This window comes from Labrus bergylta, chromosome 23 (assembly GCF_963930695.1).
Source record: "Labrus bergylta chromosome 23, fLabBer1.1, whole genome shotgun sequence".
Taxonomy (NCBI): domain Eukaryota; kingdom Metazoa; phylum Chordata; class Actinopteri; order Labriformes; family Labridae; genus Labrus; species Labrus bergylta.
This window is the reverse complement of record NC_089217.1, coordinates 9,156,697-9,173,136: the sequence shown is the minus strand read 5'-3', so window position 1 is coordinate 9,173,136 and position 16,440 is coordinate 9,156,697. Positions and strand designations below refer to the sequence as shown.

General features: G+C 41.1%; 1 protein-coding gene across 3 annotated transcripts in view; it reads right to left on the bottom strand.

Moving 5' to 3' along the window:
- Positions 1 to 14,965, bottom strand: part of tafa5a (TAFA chemokine like family member 5a) — a 151,543-nt gene extending 136,578 nt beyond the window's left edge. For all 3 annotated transcript variants that reach the window (XM_020652509.2, XM_065951475.1, XM_065951474.1), the window contains exon 1: positions 14,108 to 14,965. In XM_020652509.2, coding sequence (XP_020508165.1) covers positions 14,108 to 14,219 — 112 coding nt within the window. In that variant the 5' untranslated portion in view covers positions 14,220 to 14,965. The remainder of the gene's footprint in view (positions 1 to 14,107) is intronic.
- Between the last annotated feature and the right edge of the window lie 1,475 nt (positions 14,966 to 16,440).

The window sequence follows — 16,440 nt, the reverse complement described above, 5'->3', positions numbered from 1 at the left end:
TAATGCAACACAGGCGTTCTGTTGCATACTTTATAGTATTTGATTTTTAAAAGGCTGACTAGCACGGCAGCCAGTGATTAATAAATATAGATTTTAATGTTAATAGGTGAAGAGTCCCTGGAAAAACCAATGAAAACAGGCAGAAAATGAATAAATAAGAAGTTAGCAAGTATGTCGAATCTGCTATTCGGTCCAATTAAGATTCAGCACGACCGCTGAGAAAAGGATTAACTGTTATTAAACACTCTTCTGATGCAAAAGGGTTGACATATTTAGAAGTTACCTTTTATGTTATTCATCAGGGTTAGATTATGATGCCTCTGTGTCATCAAACATAGATTAGCATCAGTTAGAGGCTGCTGATGACACCGTGCATCAACAGGAAATGGAAACAAGTCTTGTGTGTCTCTCTCTTTGGTTGCACTCTCTCAGGATCATGTCTCGCTCCGAAAGAAAGGGTGGGGGGGGGGTGTTGTGTTTTTTTCGGTGCGCTGCGAAATTTACAGCCTGCACACATGCATTTACACGCACTAGTAGGGATTGTATGTGTGTGTGTGTGTGTGTGTTGGTGAATGCTGACTGTGTATGATCCAACAAAAACATCACCCTCCCCTTGTGCAGCCTCAGAATGCAAAGACGTACTTCGACATCGCCCAAGGATTTGTTAATTAGCTCGCCGACATCTGTCCTCTTAATGCAAGATGGGATGAGAATACAAAAAAAATTACGCCCCTCGACTGATTACCACCTATGCGCGACAGCACCCATAACAACAGATGTCAACCACCCTCCACCCCCACCCCTGTAGCTACGAGGTAAAAAAATACAAAAAGACATATATTTTATGTGATCTTTCTTTAATTGATGTTAGCATGTTGTTGAATTATGCATGCCCTGCTTCAGGAGAGGACTGTACAGCAATCATTTGTGTGTGTGTGTGTGTGTGTGTGTGTGTGTGTGTGTGTGTGTGTGTGTGTGTGTGTGTGTGTGTGTGTGTGTGTGTTTGGGACGAGTATCTACTTTGAAACTCATAGCCTGCTTGTAATGTCCTCTACAGGCCAAAGGGAATTGATGAAATGATAACTTCTGCTCTTACAGAATGATTATAGCTGTGATTAAGTTGTACGGGACAGATCCAATGGGAGATGAAACGGAGGGCAAAATGGCGAGGATTTCTCCGTATTTATTTCTCTGCTGGAAGCTTTGGGTGCATGGAGCTCGATGGTGGTTTCCCCCCTAGACATTGACAAATGGAGTAATTACATTTATGTGAGTGTGTAGGATTGATTCATCAACCAACGCCTGCTACCAAGAGCTTCTGATTTAATTGGGGAGCTGGTGACACATGCATCTTCTTGCGATAACAGATCACTTTTTATCAAAATGAAATTACCCTCCCTCTCCTCCATTCCACTTTCAGAATTCAATGCCACCCTGAGTTGATGATGTACAATGTGTTGTATGTTAAATTATATACAAAACCACGACTCATAATTCACAAATGGTGATGAATTTAATTTGGTTTCTCCACAATAATCCCTTCAGGGCAAATTAATACAATTTAGGTTTGTAATGTATAGAGAAAACTCAGAGTACTAACTTACAGACAGTTGTGAACCGATCCTTTAATCTTCCTGCTTAAATCGACAATGAATAATTCAGAGGTGGTTATCTAAAATCTTTTCAAATTCTAATCTGTCATATTCACAATGTCTTGTATATCATGTCTCTGACTGAACTGAAACTATGCAGATTGTGTCTTTTTGCAAATTGAAATGACAATATAATGATATCATTCTGGTTTAATGCCTGGGTTGAGTAAGCGTTTCTGACAGATCAGAATATCGGGATAAAAGTGTGTCCTTTTTGAAAAATGGCACCAAGCTCAACCAATAAAACTCTTATTTGAATATATTACAAGACGATATAGTGCATGTAAGAAACTAGAGCCCGACCGATTAATCGACAGGCCGATACTATTAAATGACTATCGGTATCGGCTAAATTTATCGCAGATATGTGCCGATATTACTCGATTTATTCACCTGTCAAAAAGCTAGAGTTTCCCTGTATTACACTAGTAGTTCTCTTTTACCAGCAGAGTGTGCTGTAGGGATTACAACAAGCGTTATCACTCTCCACAGTGTCATATGGTGATGCACGTACATGCACAGTTACTTTCCAGTTCAGTGACCATCTTGTCTTCTTCATACTGTATATCTTTTCCACAAGTGTTTGATAACTGCATTTGAGGGATAAACGCGATAAATGTAAATTTCTATATCTATCGATCTGTCTCTAAAGATCAGTCATACATCAAAGAAAGATATCGGCCAATATCAGATTTTTTCTCTTCCTAATATTGGTATCGGCCCCAAAATCACATATCTGTCAAGCCCTATAAGAAACTGGTGGCATGAAATAAAAATAAACCAACATGTTGGATTTTTTTGTATCTGAATTTAGCACTCCTAACATAAGCCTTATTTTGATGCATGCTCTGAAATAAAATAGGAATATTGCCAGCAGTAATGTGAGTGGTAGGTAACAAAATGGTAATACCCAGCAGTATAATTTATAACGGAGCGCATTTGCATATATTTCCCTGATTGTGTCACATGCTCATCACATTCTGTATATTGTTGCCTATAGAGGGTCCCTGTTGAGGAGTCGTAATGAGCTCTTCAACCCTGAAGAAGCAGGCATGACATGCATGTTCTGCTGTCACTGGGACAATGGAAGAGTTTATCGCTGCCAAAGGCTTTGGGGAGGGAGGGAGTGGAAGAAAGAGAGACTGTGAGCAGGATGAGCCGTGGAGATTGGGGAGGGAGGATGAACTGTATACAAAGGCAGATTGAGATAGCGAGAGGAACATGAGAGGAAAAAAAAAAAAATCTCCAGCATACCATGCATGCATAACTGAGGCGGCGTGTTTCGGCATGTAGAGGAGTATCAGCTGGAATTACACTGCTGCAGCTCACTGAGCACTTTCAGGCAACAGTTCCCGCTGTAGCGCTTGCAGCAGTCCTAACCTTCTGTCTTACCCCTCTTCCACACTCCTCGTCTGGCTGTCGCTCGGATTCTATTCTTGAAAATTGTACATCTCTTCTAGTGTCAGTAAGACAACAAGTGTAGAAAGGGATCAACTTCACCCTTTTTTACGTGCCAGTGCCCCCTGAGGTGACGATCAACACAATGCTTGTACATGGACAAATCACAAACACAGCCCAGAGAAATCATTTCTTACTGGGGAGCTTGAGTGTTATGGTGCCCCTCTTTTAACAGACCCTTAATTGTATCAAATGCCCAACATGTCAGGGTTTAGGAGTATACAGCATGTACACCCTTTTAAGTGGGAAGGGTATCTTAAAGGGACGAGTTGAGCAGCAAACAATTTAGTACCCACCTTCCGAAAGGTATTAGTTGTAGCCTTGATGCAACAGAGTGGTATTACATTGTGAATAAAAAAAACAACTAAAAGAGTCCAATGTACTGTGCACAAATTGTATTTACATCCATCAAACACCTGTTGTTCACAGGTTTGTCTGTTTCCTGGTATGGGCTATCTATTAGGAATGGAAAATTGTGACTGGAAATCAGCTCAACCAATGTGAAGATATTGCTGTTAAAGACAAGTACAATGTCTTGCCAGCATTTTTTTTTTTTGCACGTAGGTGTCAAGGAGTAAACAGTAAGTAAGTTCTAAGTGAGTGAGAGATGAGTTAGCTAAAGTTATTTTCACTGTCTACTTAATTGATAATCTTTAACAATTTGAGCTGCAGAACATAGGTAGGTTACATAAATAAACTACTGATCGACTTATCTTACCATCCGCAATCTAGCCTCTAAAAAAAGGAAGTATATAGAAGCAACACACATAAACTACAGAAAGTCAAACGGTCTTCCTGGAACAGACTAAAAAGCGCAGAGCTACTGTCTGACACTGTACATGATCAAATTCGGCAAGACCCAAGCCCCTGAAGCTGTATCTTCTTTATCCTTTTTCATTCAGTGGCACACAGGGAGCATTTCAGTATACGTGAAATGTCAAGGGCAGCAGGTAGAGGACCGGAGTCAAGTCAAAGTCAGTTTATGGGTTTTCAGTGCTGCTAGCCGGACTAAAGTCGGTCACATAGTACTAGAGTGAGATGATGTCACTTTTTAAGGTTGTAATGCTTGTGTGATGCTGCTGCCACATAGCAAATATCAAATATGTTCTTACTAAATATATGGCTGAGTAATGCCTTTCAAAAAGAGTGAATTCAAGCTCCCTATTAGGTTGAGGCACAGAGCCCAGCACCTTTTTTTCTGAGTGGCCACTCCAAGTGCTACTAGTTGAAAATCTTTCAACTATTCAGAGGGGAGCTGTTGATGTCACCAGAGCTCCTTTTCTACCAGAAAAACATATACTAGATGAGTCATAGCTGGCAGTGTCACAACTCACCGTATGTCCCCTGCCATGGCCCCATCAACCTTCTGGAGAAGTAATTCAAATTGTCCTTTGGTAGGCCTGAAATAGGAGTGGAACTAGGCTTCATCTAACAGCAACTCCTTGACAAGGCAATATTGTTCCCAGTATTTTTGTCTCCTGTACGGATCGTGTTGTGTACCATCATCCTCCATGCTCTGTGTCTGATTGGACCGTGATAGTGGGGCCGTCTTTATTACAAAGCTCCTCACCCAGGCAAAGCAGGAGGGCAAGCGTCCTCTGTGATGCTCATAGTGAAAGAAAAAACATGATCTCAAATATAAAACACAGTAAAAAAAAGCAACAGAGTCATACAGAAGCCATCGCCAAGAGACCTTTTGTCATAGACACACGTGCAGCGTGTTTATGTTCAGTCCACAGCAGCTTCATCCAAGCACACCTGAGTGCACAGCCATTCAACTTTACTCATTATCATACAAGAATACATTTCAATTATTTAACTGCATTGTATTATTCATGTATGTATGTATGCAGTGATGAGTGATCCAAATTGGTGACATGTGTTGCTTATGACTCCATATGTGCATCTAGAAATATTGAGGTTACTGGCTGGTTCACAGGCACAGAAGTTGTTTTTTCTCCATTAAAGAGGAAACCTTCCTCGTCCTCTGGGCTATGCAGGGTCTCAAATCACATCTTTACAGTATATCTCTTTTGCCCTCTACAACAGCAGCTACAAATCAGTTTGTTTCCGCATCCCAAAATGGTTGTTGAAGCGGCAACAAGTGGCAGTAGAAGATAAATGAGGGCGAGCACATTGTTATTTCCATATCAATCACGGATCGTGTCTGGAGCTTTGGGAGAAAGAGGTGGAAAGAAATGGCAGAATGAAAGAAACTCAGAAATAGAGAGAGAAAGAATGCATGGAAGTGGATGCTTTTGTTGTTATGAACTTCTATGGCTTTCATGTGAAGGAGTGCTTTTCTAATTGTGGGCCAGGTAATGCACCTTGTGGCACTAAGCCAACAGCAAACTGAATAAATGACCAGGTGACTGGCTGACTGGCCATCTTTCCTAATACTCGAAATGGTTTCAGAATCCTGACCATCCCTGCCATGAGTGCAAACAGAGTGCAGCTGTCATTTAGGCAATAAATGTCCAGCAGATTTATCTTCCTGAAACATTAACATTGAATCCCGGCTGTCAGCATGTATGTCATCGGACCTTGATGCGGAGGTGGTGCAGCTGACAAGCTAGCGGAAGGGGAGAGAAGAACGGATGAAAGGATTGTGAGAGGGAATGAGGGAGGCCCTCAAGGCCCCCATAACAAGTTCTTGAGAGTTGAGCTGGTGAAACTTTATGCTGGTTTTATCTTGTTAAGTGCAGGAGTCGTTGGAGGACACCAGACAATTGATTGAACAGAGTTGACTTCAGCACAATTTCCTGCTCGTGGCGACATGAATCAACCAGACCATGGATCCCTATATTCTGCAGCTTAACTACCTCTCAGGTCTCCCACTGTGACAAATGGCTTCTGTCTCTTCTAATGTAATATTTGTTTCTACTTCTGAGAGCCTCTCGGCTACTCCACGGCGAGTCGGTCTGCCGACTGCTTCATTGTGTTAGCTGACTTTATTCCCCGTCCGACTGTCAATTGGTGGCCTGTCTGAGTGTTCTCGTCTGTCTGTCTTTTGTCTCATTGCCTGCGTGGTTCTTTTTATTTTTTTTTATCCTCTCAAGCTCTTTCTGCCTGCTCCCTCGTCAACCCCTTTCTCCATCTCGCACTCACCGTTTCTCTACCTCCCTCGTGCGATCTGTCTGTCTCTCTTCCCCTGTCCTCCACCTCCCTCCCTCCTCCCCCTTGTGTTCTCTCTCCACTTTACCACCACGTCTTTGCTCCAGATGCTAGCTGTCTCAGCTCTGTGGGCCGCGTCTCAGTGATGGGCCCCTCTAGGAATTCAAAGCACCATTCTGGCATTTTCTTCCAAGCAATTGCTTTTTGCAGTAATAAAGGGGGAAGTAGCTTTAGCATCTCCCTCTGAATGGGCTTACTGGCCCTAGGCGAAACAAGCACAAGTGTACATCTATGAATCCTCTTGAGGCGGGAGCACACCGCAAGACTTTGTCCAGATTCCGACCCAATTAAGCCATCCCCCGCAATTTACAGGAATGCTTTCAAAAAATTACCATTAATCACTTTTTCATTGTCACAGGCCCCAACTGAAGCTCATGAAACTTAACTTCTGTGTTTGTACTTACCAATCAGCATATAAAAGTGCATGCCATGATGACACCAAATCTGCCATAAACAAACAATGCCTTTCTTTGATTGTAACCTGTTGAGCCTCCCAGGCAGACCTCTTCTCACAAAATGGTATGCAAACACTATAAATGCTGTTGTTATGGTAATTAAAGTCACATTGACAACAAATTAATTCACCATGAGAAACGCAACATTTAAGGTGCAATTATCCATGGAGGTAGATATGGTGATAATTTGCCCGACTGCAAAAATCCAAACACTTCAGTTTGTTTTCACATTAAGTAAATGTCACGGCGTATTAGCATGCTATTGAGGCATCCATGTTCTCTTTCATAGGGCTGGTGAATTAAACGTGGAGGTAAAAAAACAAAAAAAAAACAGTTACAGGAAGGGGAAAACGAAAAACTGCAGTGGAGGGTTTCTGAGGAGGAAAATAGAATCAATGAGACAGAAAAAGTGGCTTTAATGCGACTTTAACTGCATCTCAATGTAAACAAGTGCACCAACTGTTGTAGCCGTTAACTGTGCTGAGGCTATGGAGCAGCTGTTTCGCTATAGATGTAGCTGTAGTCGCAAAAATCACAAAGACAGGCATGATGCTGACTTGTCTGAATTAAAATAGCTGAAAGGAAAATAGACGATCCTCACATGTCAACTGTATCTTGACATGAAATGTGTGTGTGTATAGGATCGCCACGACGTGTGTACACTTAGCATTTCATCTATCTTTTATTGAGCTATTTTTTCTTTGTTTGTTTACCCAAATCAATAGTTTTAACAAGGGACAGGCAGACACACAGTCTTAACATTGAAACGAGAAGCACTGAGGTTGTAATTGATTGCATACCTGCAGTTATGAGTGTTGGGGGTATTAGGCTTGTAAAGTAAAAGGCCAGGATTCATTGATTTAGTCGGAGGCTGCAGAGAACAATCTCCAATGTATTTCTCAATAATTGTCTTTGACTATTATGTTTTGATGCAAATAGAAAATGTATTTTTAAGTTTTTTCTGGAGAATGCATAGGAGCTTTTTAATTCCAGTTAAACTGGTTGATATCTGAATAAGGGCCTACAGTACAGCCACGCTAGCAGCTCTGTGAGACTGAACCTGGTAAATAATCGCTTTGAGCTAAAGGCTAATGCTACTTTGCACCTGTCTGTAATTGACATTTACCATAGTTTATCTAGCTAGCATACTAATAATTGATAATTATATAAGCAGCTTGGCACATAACCCAAATTGTCAAAATGCAAATATATATTAAAAGGACGTGTTATGCTGAATCAACATTTTCACAGAGCAAATTCTTGTTTGTTTTTCATTTCAGAACAGTTCTGTTGTGCTTGTGTTTTGTATTTTTTAACTGGCTTAAACTTAATGGTATTTTACTTCCTGTTTAAATAAAAAAAAAACTGCTTTTATTTTGAAAGTAAATATTGAAATTTCAGTAGATTTAAGGTTACAAAATTAACTTAAACACAGAAAGTGGAACTTGTTACGCTTCAAAAGGTGAATGAAAATAGCTAAAGGGATGGTCAAAAAAACAAACTGTAACATTTCATTTGTTTCATCACTTTTGACCCTTCTTCTGAGCTGTTGGGGAGTTAAAAAAAAAATTGGAATGAGCCATTTAGAGGCACAGTGGTGTTGTAAAGAAAGAAAGAAAGAAATAAAGACCCTGGTTTTATATTCTTGCCTTTTCACAGTCCAAATGTGGAAACATCAACACATTCTGAACTGGTTGACGGATGCCCTTTGCCTCACAGAGAGTGCCTTGGGCAGTTTTCATATGCCTTAAGATCTCTATCAATAGGCATTCCCTAATTCTAAAATGCTCTATTCACCCATCGCCAGACAACAGAAAGCAGCAACGAGTTGAAGTGAGTGCAGGCTGCAAAGAAAGCACACCGCCTGTGGCCATTCTGCCATCTCCCATTCAATGTCAATGGGTCCCTGCACACACTGAAAAAGATCCCAATGCTGCTTAATATTTAATACGTCACAAAACTCTTTTAATATTCCTTCCCTGTCTTACAAAACTGGACGCATTCAATTTGTGACAAGTTCATTGTGTGACAACATCCCCCTCCCCCCCCCCTTTCAAATCATTCATCATGGTCTTTTAATTTTGCAAAGCCATCTTCAAATATGTATGCAGACTCTGGCCCCATTTCCGGGGTTCCGTAATGTGCCTCTTTTTTTTTTTCTTTCCTTGTGGAAAACTCAACAAGTTGACTCCCTTTATGAATTTACTTCCCCGGGCCATCAGCAGCCGTTTCTGTTGTTTCCTGATAGTGGCGTTCCTCTCTGTGTCCCTCCCTGCTGAGGAAGACGCTCGAGGCTATGCTGAAAATAAGATAAGATATTCAAAAATGTCCACGCGCTCACCCACAAGTTCTTGCTTTTTTTTTTTTTTTTTTTTTCCTTTGAGGTCAGTCGAGTCCCATTCTGTCGACTGGTGAGTCAGACATCTCCAAAAGTGTGTTTGTGTGTTTGTGTTCACGTGAGCTGATTCGAGCCTCATCATATCACCACCTACGTGTGATCATGTGTTTTGAACTCCTGTGGGTGACAAGGTGACATCACACCATCTTTTCTCCATGGATGCCCCCAAGCTAGTGTTTCCAGCGCAGTCGACATTCCATCGATTCAGACGCAAGAATAACAGCAAGTCATAAACAAACAGGCGGAAAGGAAACACAGGAGGTTTTTGCTGAGAAAAGGGGCTGATCTGATGGGAATGTCCTCTGAGCAGCAGGGGAGAGCTTTTTGTCCCTGACAGCAGCGGAATGTGTGTTCATGCATGTGAATACCCGACCTTTCTGCAGTCTTTAAATCTGCACCCTTGCCGTGTGGATCATCATGCATGTGCAAATAGGTCATGAGTGTTTGCATTTTTTTCTGTATGACCCTGAACTTCCTGTTTGTGGATCTATGTAATCTCTGCTTTGATGAATACATTTAATGTATGTGTTTGGCCCTCAGTGCTAGGATCTGTCTGTTCACGTAGAGGCACAGAAGATTACATTGAGGGCTCAGATGAGTCAGCAATCACCACACGCTTAAAGAAAGACACACTATCTTTATTTCGTTCTTCCTACACCTCTTCCTTTCCCTTTCCCCCTTCCCTGCGTGTTACTCTATCTTCCCTGATCTCCTCCTCTTTCCCTCTGCTTGCAGATCAGACCAGGACCACAAGCAGTGGCTCCATTCCTTAGCTCTCCAAAGCTCAGATTAGCATACTGATTAGCTAGCCTTGTGGCTCTATCTTCCCTTGAGCTCACATGCAGGGCTACAGCCTTGTGAATACATAATGGCACACCATCTGCAAACATGGCCGACAGCTTCCAGTGGAGGGAGCTAGTGCACACAAGGCAATGCTTTTATTTTAATTATTTTCTTCTTTTTTTAAAATGTAATCATTGGGCATTGAAGCATTCTCATGAGATTAGAGTTTCCAACCACTATGAGCATTTAAATTGTTGGGCTGATGCAATATTCTTTTTGACGCAACTCTCCTTATCTCGGCTTTTATGTTTCCTTTCTGGTTTATTACAGTTTCTTCCGCCTCTCACTCCGTCTTTCTCCCCCTCAGAAGAGCTTCTCTTTCCTCAACTCATCTCCTACTCTTTTTTCTATCTTCTCCTCTTTCCTCTCTTCTTCAATCCTTCCTCTCTATTCCCTTCCTCCTTCTTGCCTCCTTACTTCCATCTCGACACTTCTCCTTTTTTTCCTTTCTTATCGAGGCATTAGTGAGGATATCAAGCCACCCCCTGCTCTCACCTCCTGTAATGCCTCTACTTCCATCCCTCCCTCCACCACTTTCCTCTCTCTCCCTCTCTCTCCTTTTCGATCGCTCCCACTCAGAAGGGCCCTGAATGAGGACGGCAGATTGTGTGAAGTTGGATGTTGATTCTAGGTGACAGGCACCATATTAGTCATAGCCATAATCACAGAGCCCCCAACACACACTCACACACTGATGTGCTCCAAAACACAGCAGCACTGCAAAGCAGAATTGCCGATGGTTCAAACGTGAATAGTTCATGCCATGCATGTAGATATCTGGCAAACAAAGGCCCATATATAGTCTTTGGAACACTCAAAGTGTACGCTCTACACTACTTTTGTCATTCCCACTCACTCTCATTTATACACTATAGGTGAGGCTCAGCAAGAATCCTTGTCAGCTAATACATTAACACTCATTCACACACTGCAGGATATGCCTGCAAAAGCATATAAGGGTATAATGCTCAAAGGAAATGCAGCATATGATCCTATATGTCAGTCACAGTCACCAAAAATTCATACTGAATGATTTTGTTCCTAACACAAACTATCTGCTTAAAATTCCAGTCTATTAATACAGAGTTTAGCCTAGAGACTGACCAATATGGGATTTTTTTGAGGGCCGATAACGACATTAGAGAGGAAAAAGAAATTCAAATTCCGATATCAGCCAATATCTTTTTTAGATCTATGTTGGATCTGTAGAGATAGATATATACACATTTATTGCATTGATCCCTCAAATGTAGGTATCAAACACTTGTGGAAAAGATATACAGTATAACAAAGACAAGATGGTCACTTAACTGGAAAGTAATTGTGCATGTACAGCTTGACACTCTTGTATGCCTTTTTGTAAAGGTATAACAAAAATGTCATTTTTATGTTTAAAATTCTTTTTAGCGCCTGTGATCATGCTTGTTTTAATCCATATAGCGCCCTCTGCTGGTGAAACGGAATTGCTTGTGTAATACAACGAATCTCTAATGAAATGATATTTGACTGGTGAATAAATCTAGTAATATCGGCACATATCGGTGATAAAATTAGCTGAAACTGATAGTCACTGAATATGCTACTAGCGGCCTATATCATCGGCCGGCCGATAAATCGGTCGCGCTCTAGTAAAGACAAAATAGACAGGTAAACTCTGTAGATTCAGTACACATTAGAATATATACACTTCACTATGATTAGTTTAAAAAGGTAAAGATTAATTTAATGATATTGTAAGTAGCAATGCAGTGAAATGATGTAGAACTGCTACAGATAATCAATTAGTGGACCAATAAAACAAATAAACTATTTGGCATCTGTTTCATGTCAATATTGAAGATTGAAAAAAAAAAAACAGACAGTTGGTTACATCACCTTGAAACCTAGAAAATGTTTCATTGGCATTGGCAGGCACCTCAAACTATTTTGACATTTCTGGGCGTAATCTTCTAGACTTGAAATGACTGTGCTTTTAAAAAGCAAAAAATCAAAGCAATTTTGAAGGAGACGAGAAAAGAGCAGGTCAGCAGTGGAACGGGGGAGAGGACAAGAGATGCAAGTGAGGATAAAATTTTGCGGTGAGAGCATGGACCTGAGCTAGAATAACACATAATAACATTTTTTTTTAGAAGATAGAGCCTAACATAATAGGATGTGAGAGAAGTGGGAACAGGCAGGAGAAGAAAAAAAAGTGCTACAAAGCGAAAACGAACTAGAACAGGAAGCTGAACCGGGACAATGAAGGACGAAGAATAAAGCAGAGGTGAGTGTGAGATAAATATAAAAAAGGACAAAACAGAAAAACGGCACAAATGAGCAAGGTCAAATACAATGGATGTAGAAATGAAGAAAGACAAGCTAAATGAAGAAAGACAAGCTAAATGAAGAAAGCAGAAAATGTCTCTGAGCCGAATGTTCAGATGACAGAGGACTTATCATTGAAAAGAACACATGCTAAGAGAAAACAGAAAAGCTTCAAGGGAAAAAAAAGAAAGAAAAGAAAGAGGAGCCAAGAAGAAAAAGTCAAAGGGCTCTCCAGTTCAATATATAAATATCAGGAGTTCACGATTGTTCTTTCATTTTGCTACAGTTATGATATTACTCTCCAAGAATGAGAGTGATTTCAGCCTTAGTATGAGAAGAATAGCATGTCAAAGTAAAGGGATCAAACAATTCTGGGCAGTATTGGGTGAAGAGAAAAGAAAAACCTCAAGAAATCAAAGAATCCCGTATTGCTCCGGTTATTAAGTTCCAGAAGGCGTGAGGTGCTTTGTGGTAGGAGGTCGAGGTCCTTAGGGGGCTCAAATAATGCTGACTGAAACAAGCATCCAAGCACCATTGATTGGACACAAGTAGAAGATCAATGGACATGGCCGAAGGCGCCATAAAAGAAGAAAAAGACCCCCACGATCCAGACGCTTTCCGTCATACAAACCGAACACCCCTCGGCCCCGCCATTGATTAACCTGAGGCCTGTGTGATTACAAAGCAAACTCAATCTGCTGTCCGTTAAAGCAAGAAAATGAGAACGCGAAGAACAAATTTGGAAATTTTTCCAGAGTTTCTAGATTACATTCTGGGAGACAGGATGTTAATATTAATCATTAGCACGGCTTAAAATGAAAGAAAGGGCTTTGCACATAGCCCCCGTTTTCTTTTCTTTCTTTCTTTTTTTACACACAGCAGACTGGAGCACAGTGTGCCAGCTGCATTTCTAAAGGGTATAAGCGAGTCAGATGTCGTTGAAGATAGAGAGACCAAGTGAGACAATATCAAAGGTGTGAGGGGAGCTAAGGCACAAGAAATGAAAAGGCACTCTATGCCAGGGAAAAATGTCTGAGAGAAAGCTGGATCGTGGGCAGTGTTAGTGTGTATGTGTGTAAGCTTGCATACATTTGCCCAGTAAGAGACTCTCAGGGAATAGCCAGAAGTCTTATTGTTTCATCTCTTTCATAATTGAAAAAGTCTGTTTTTTAAACAGCATGATCGTGCCTGTAATTTCTTCATATCGTCTTAGATGAGCACTTAGTCCAGAGACAATAAGTCTGATGCATGACTGTTTGACCTCAGGAAGTCAGTCTGACAGTTACACATCCTGAAGACAGATATGTGTGTGTGTGTGTGTGTGTTTGTGTGTGTGTGTGTGAGAGAGAGAAAGAGAGAGAGAGAGAGAGAGAGAGAGAGAGAGCGAGAGAGAGGATTAAAGGGAGTCACAGGAGACTTAACGAGGCCTCTGGGACACTTGAGTTCAACCTCCTGTTACAAGAAAGTGTTTCCACCGGACCATAAAAGCATTTTCTTTTTCTCTAAGCTCTATCTGAGTGTACTCATGCCTGTCTCTGTTTGAATGACATAGAGCAGAAGAGACTACGTGGGTTTTGGTTGTTTGTGTGTGCAGGCAGCTATGAGTGCCATGCGTCTTTCTCAATTACTGCGAAGGGAAAGGGGACAAATGACACGTTGGCAGCTTGTATAATCGATGCGCTCATAACGTTAGTCGATAGAAGTCTGATCATTACGTTGTCAATGCATAGCCTTCCTACATGACACGGTCACCCGCTGCGCACAAGCCCGATATGTGCCTTCTTAAAAAAAAAAAAAAAAAAAAACCGAGTGCATGGACTTACCGCAGTAGAGAACCAGCAGCGCTGTCAGAAGCACCACAGCCCAGAAAGTTGACGACATTCTCGGCCAGCGGCTGGCATCTTTGCGTCTTGGCAACCTTGACACTGAAGCCATTGAACGAACAGAGCACTTATTCTCCGAAGGGGGGGAAAAAAATAAAAAAAAAGCAAAGCTAGAGGGCTGATCTCACAATCCAGCTCGGATTCTCTCAATGCTCATATCTCCGCGTGTAATCCTACAGAAAGACATGTCAAGATCGAGCAACTGATGGAAAAGCAGTGATATATGCTCCTTCGGATTTCTTGTGCGCAAAAGAAAAGGTCACATCTTCCTCAGGAATCCCCACTTGGGAAACAAAGCAGTGCCTTTATATCTGTTTAGATAAACAAGTTAGTGGACGTCCTTTTTAGTTATCCCAAAGTGTGTTCACCACAGATTTCGTCCTGAATTTCAGTATGATGAAGAGCGGTGCGCGGGTACCTGCGCTGAGTTACTGCTCCAAGTGTTCAATCATCTATACCGCAGCGTCGTAAAGCCTCCTTTCACCTGTGGTAGCTTTCTCCGATTTTTCTTCAGCCTCACACTGGTAGCATAGCCAACCGGGTTGAAAAATAGACAGGGTCCGATTAAATCCGAGGAGTAAACGTCTGGATGGGTGGAGAAGAGTCGGTCGTAAAAGGGTGAAAAAAAAAAAGAAAAAAAAGTCCTTTCGGCTTTCAGTTTGGGCGCGAGGTAGATGAAGCTCCCAGCATGCTTTCAGGAGGAAACGAAGGAAGGAGAATGGATGGGACGAGAGGGAGAGAGAGAGACTGAGGGATATATGAGCGAACCGAAAAGTGCGCACTGTGCGACTCCCAAGTGATTTTGTGGAAAGTGAAATATTCACTTAATCGATATTGCGTCGGTAATTTGCCACTTGAGGTCGCGGTTTACAGTAATTTCACAGCAGCTCTCTGCTGTACACAGAATGAATCACTCTGCATCAATATATCAGCCTGAAACACTGCTCGTAATGTATGAAATGGGCATCTATTTTTAAATCCTGTCTGGATTTGCTAGAAAGGTTTACATTTTCCTCAGCAATGCATCATTTAGCTTATTGTGTATTATGCTTTGTTGGATTTTGCAGCCATTGTAGTTTCACAATTATGGAATGCGTGTCTCTCTTTTAAGTGCATATATCACAACAAAAGGAATACACATTATATAAATCATTGTTTATATTGAATGCAAAGATTAAAAACTTTATTTTATTTTTTTTTACATTTTTGAATGTCTTCCTAACCTTTACTTCTGATCTATAATTCTAATTGCTGAGACTATTTTACAGAAAATATATCTCTCTCTATTATTGGAATATAAGGAACACATTGCTAAAAGAAATAAAGAATTTATCTGAAAGCTTTAGTTATGTTTTTACAGATTTAACAAAAATGTTAATGTGTGCCACAATGTAGGATGAAAATGAGGCATTATAGGTAGACTAACCAAACAGTAAAAAGAAGTTGTGAAATAAAGCGCTCATATATTTCAAAGCTACAACGCACACATCTCTGATTAAGACCCATGATTACTTTTTGAGTCATTATGGACAAGGGCTACTGTTAATGTGCTTTACTTAATGCAGCACATTTTTTATATTTACATGTCAAACACTATGACCTATAGCAGCTGCAGCGCATTGTTCAGTTGTCGAGTCTGCAACTTTACTTTTTGGTTCACAGTAACAAAAATGAAAATAAAAAGTTCACAATGCACTTCCTGCTCAGCCCCAAACGGCCCAGTTAGCAGCTAGTTTATGAACATATGGGAACATTCGGGTGCCAAAAAGCTAAGTGTTTTCATCAAGAGCTGGTGGAGACCAAGAACAGAGCTTAAAAGGAATGAATTTCTGTATTACATGCAATAGTTTGCCAGAAACTACACACCTGCTGTATATGCCTTGTTGCCTTTGATGACCCTAAATTAAAAGTAAAAAAAAAAATAGTGCTTGCAAACGAGTTTACCATACTGACTTAATAAATTAAAAATGAGATATATTAATTAATCCCAAGGTGGTCACACTCTGTTATTGAGACATGCAACACACACAGGCTTAAATATACACGTGCAAAAACAGGATCCTATGGACATGCATTAATGGATAGATGTCAAGGTGAGGGGGCTGCGGTCAGCGCTCCTGGGCTGGGGGTTGGGTGGGCTCAAGGGTACCCTGGCACTGCTCCAGCTACCCCACCAATTTCCAGATTTGGTCTACACCGGGACTTGAACCGGCAACCCTCTGGTTCCCAACCCAAGTCCCTGCAGACAGAGCTACTGCCGCCCCTATAGTATA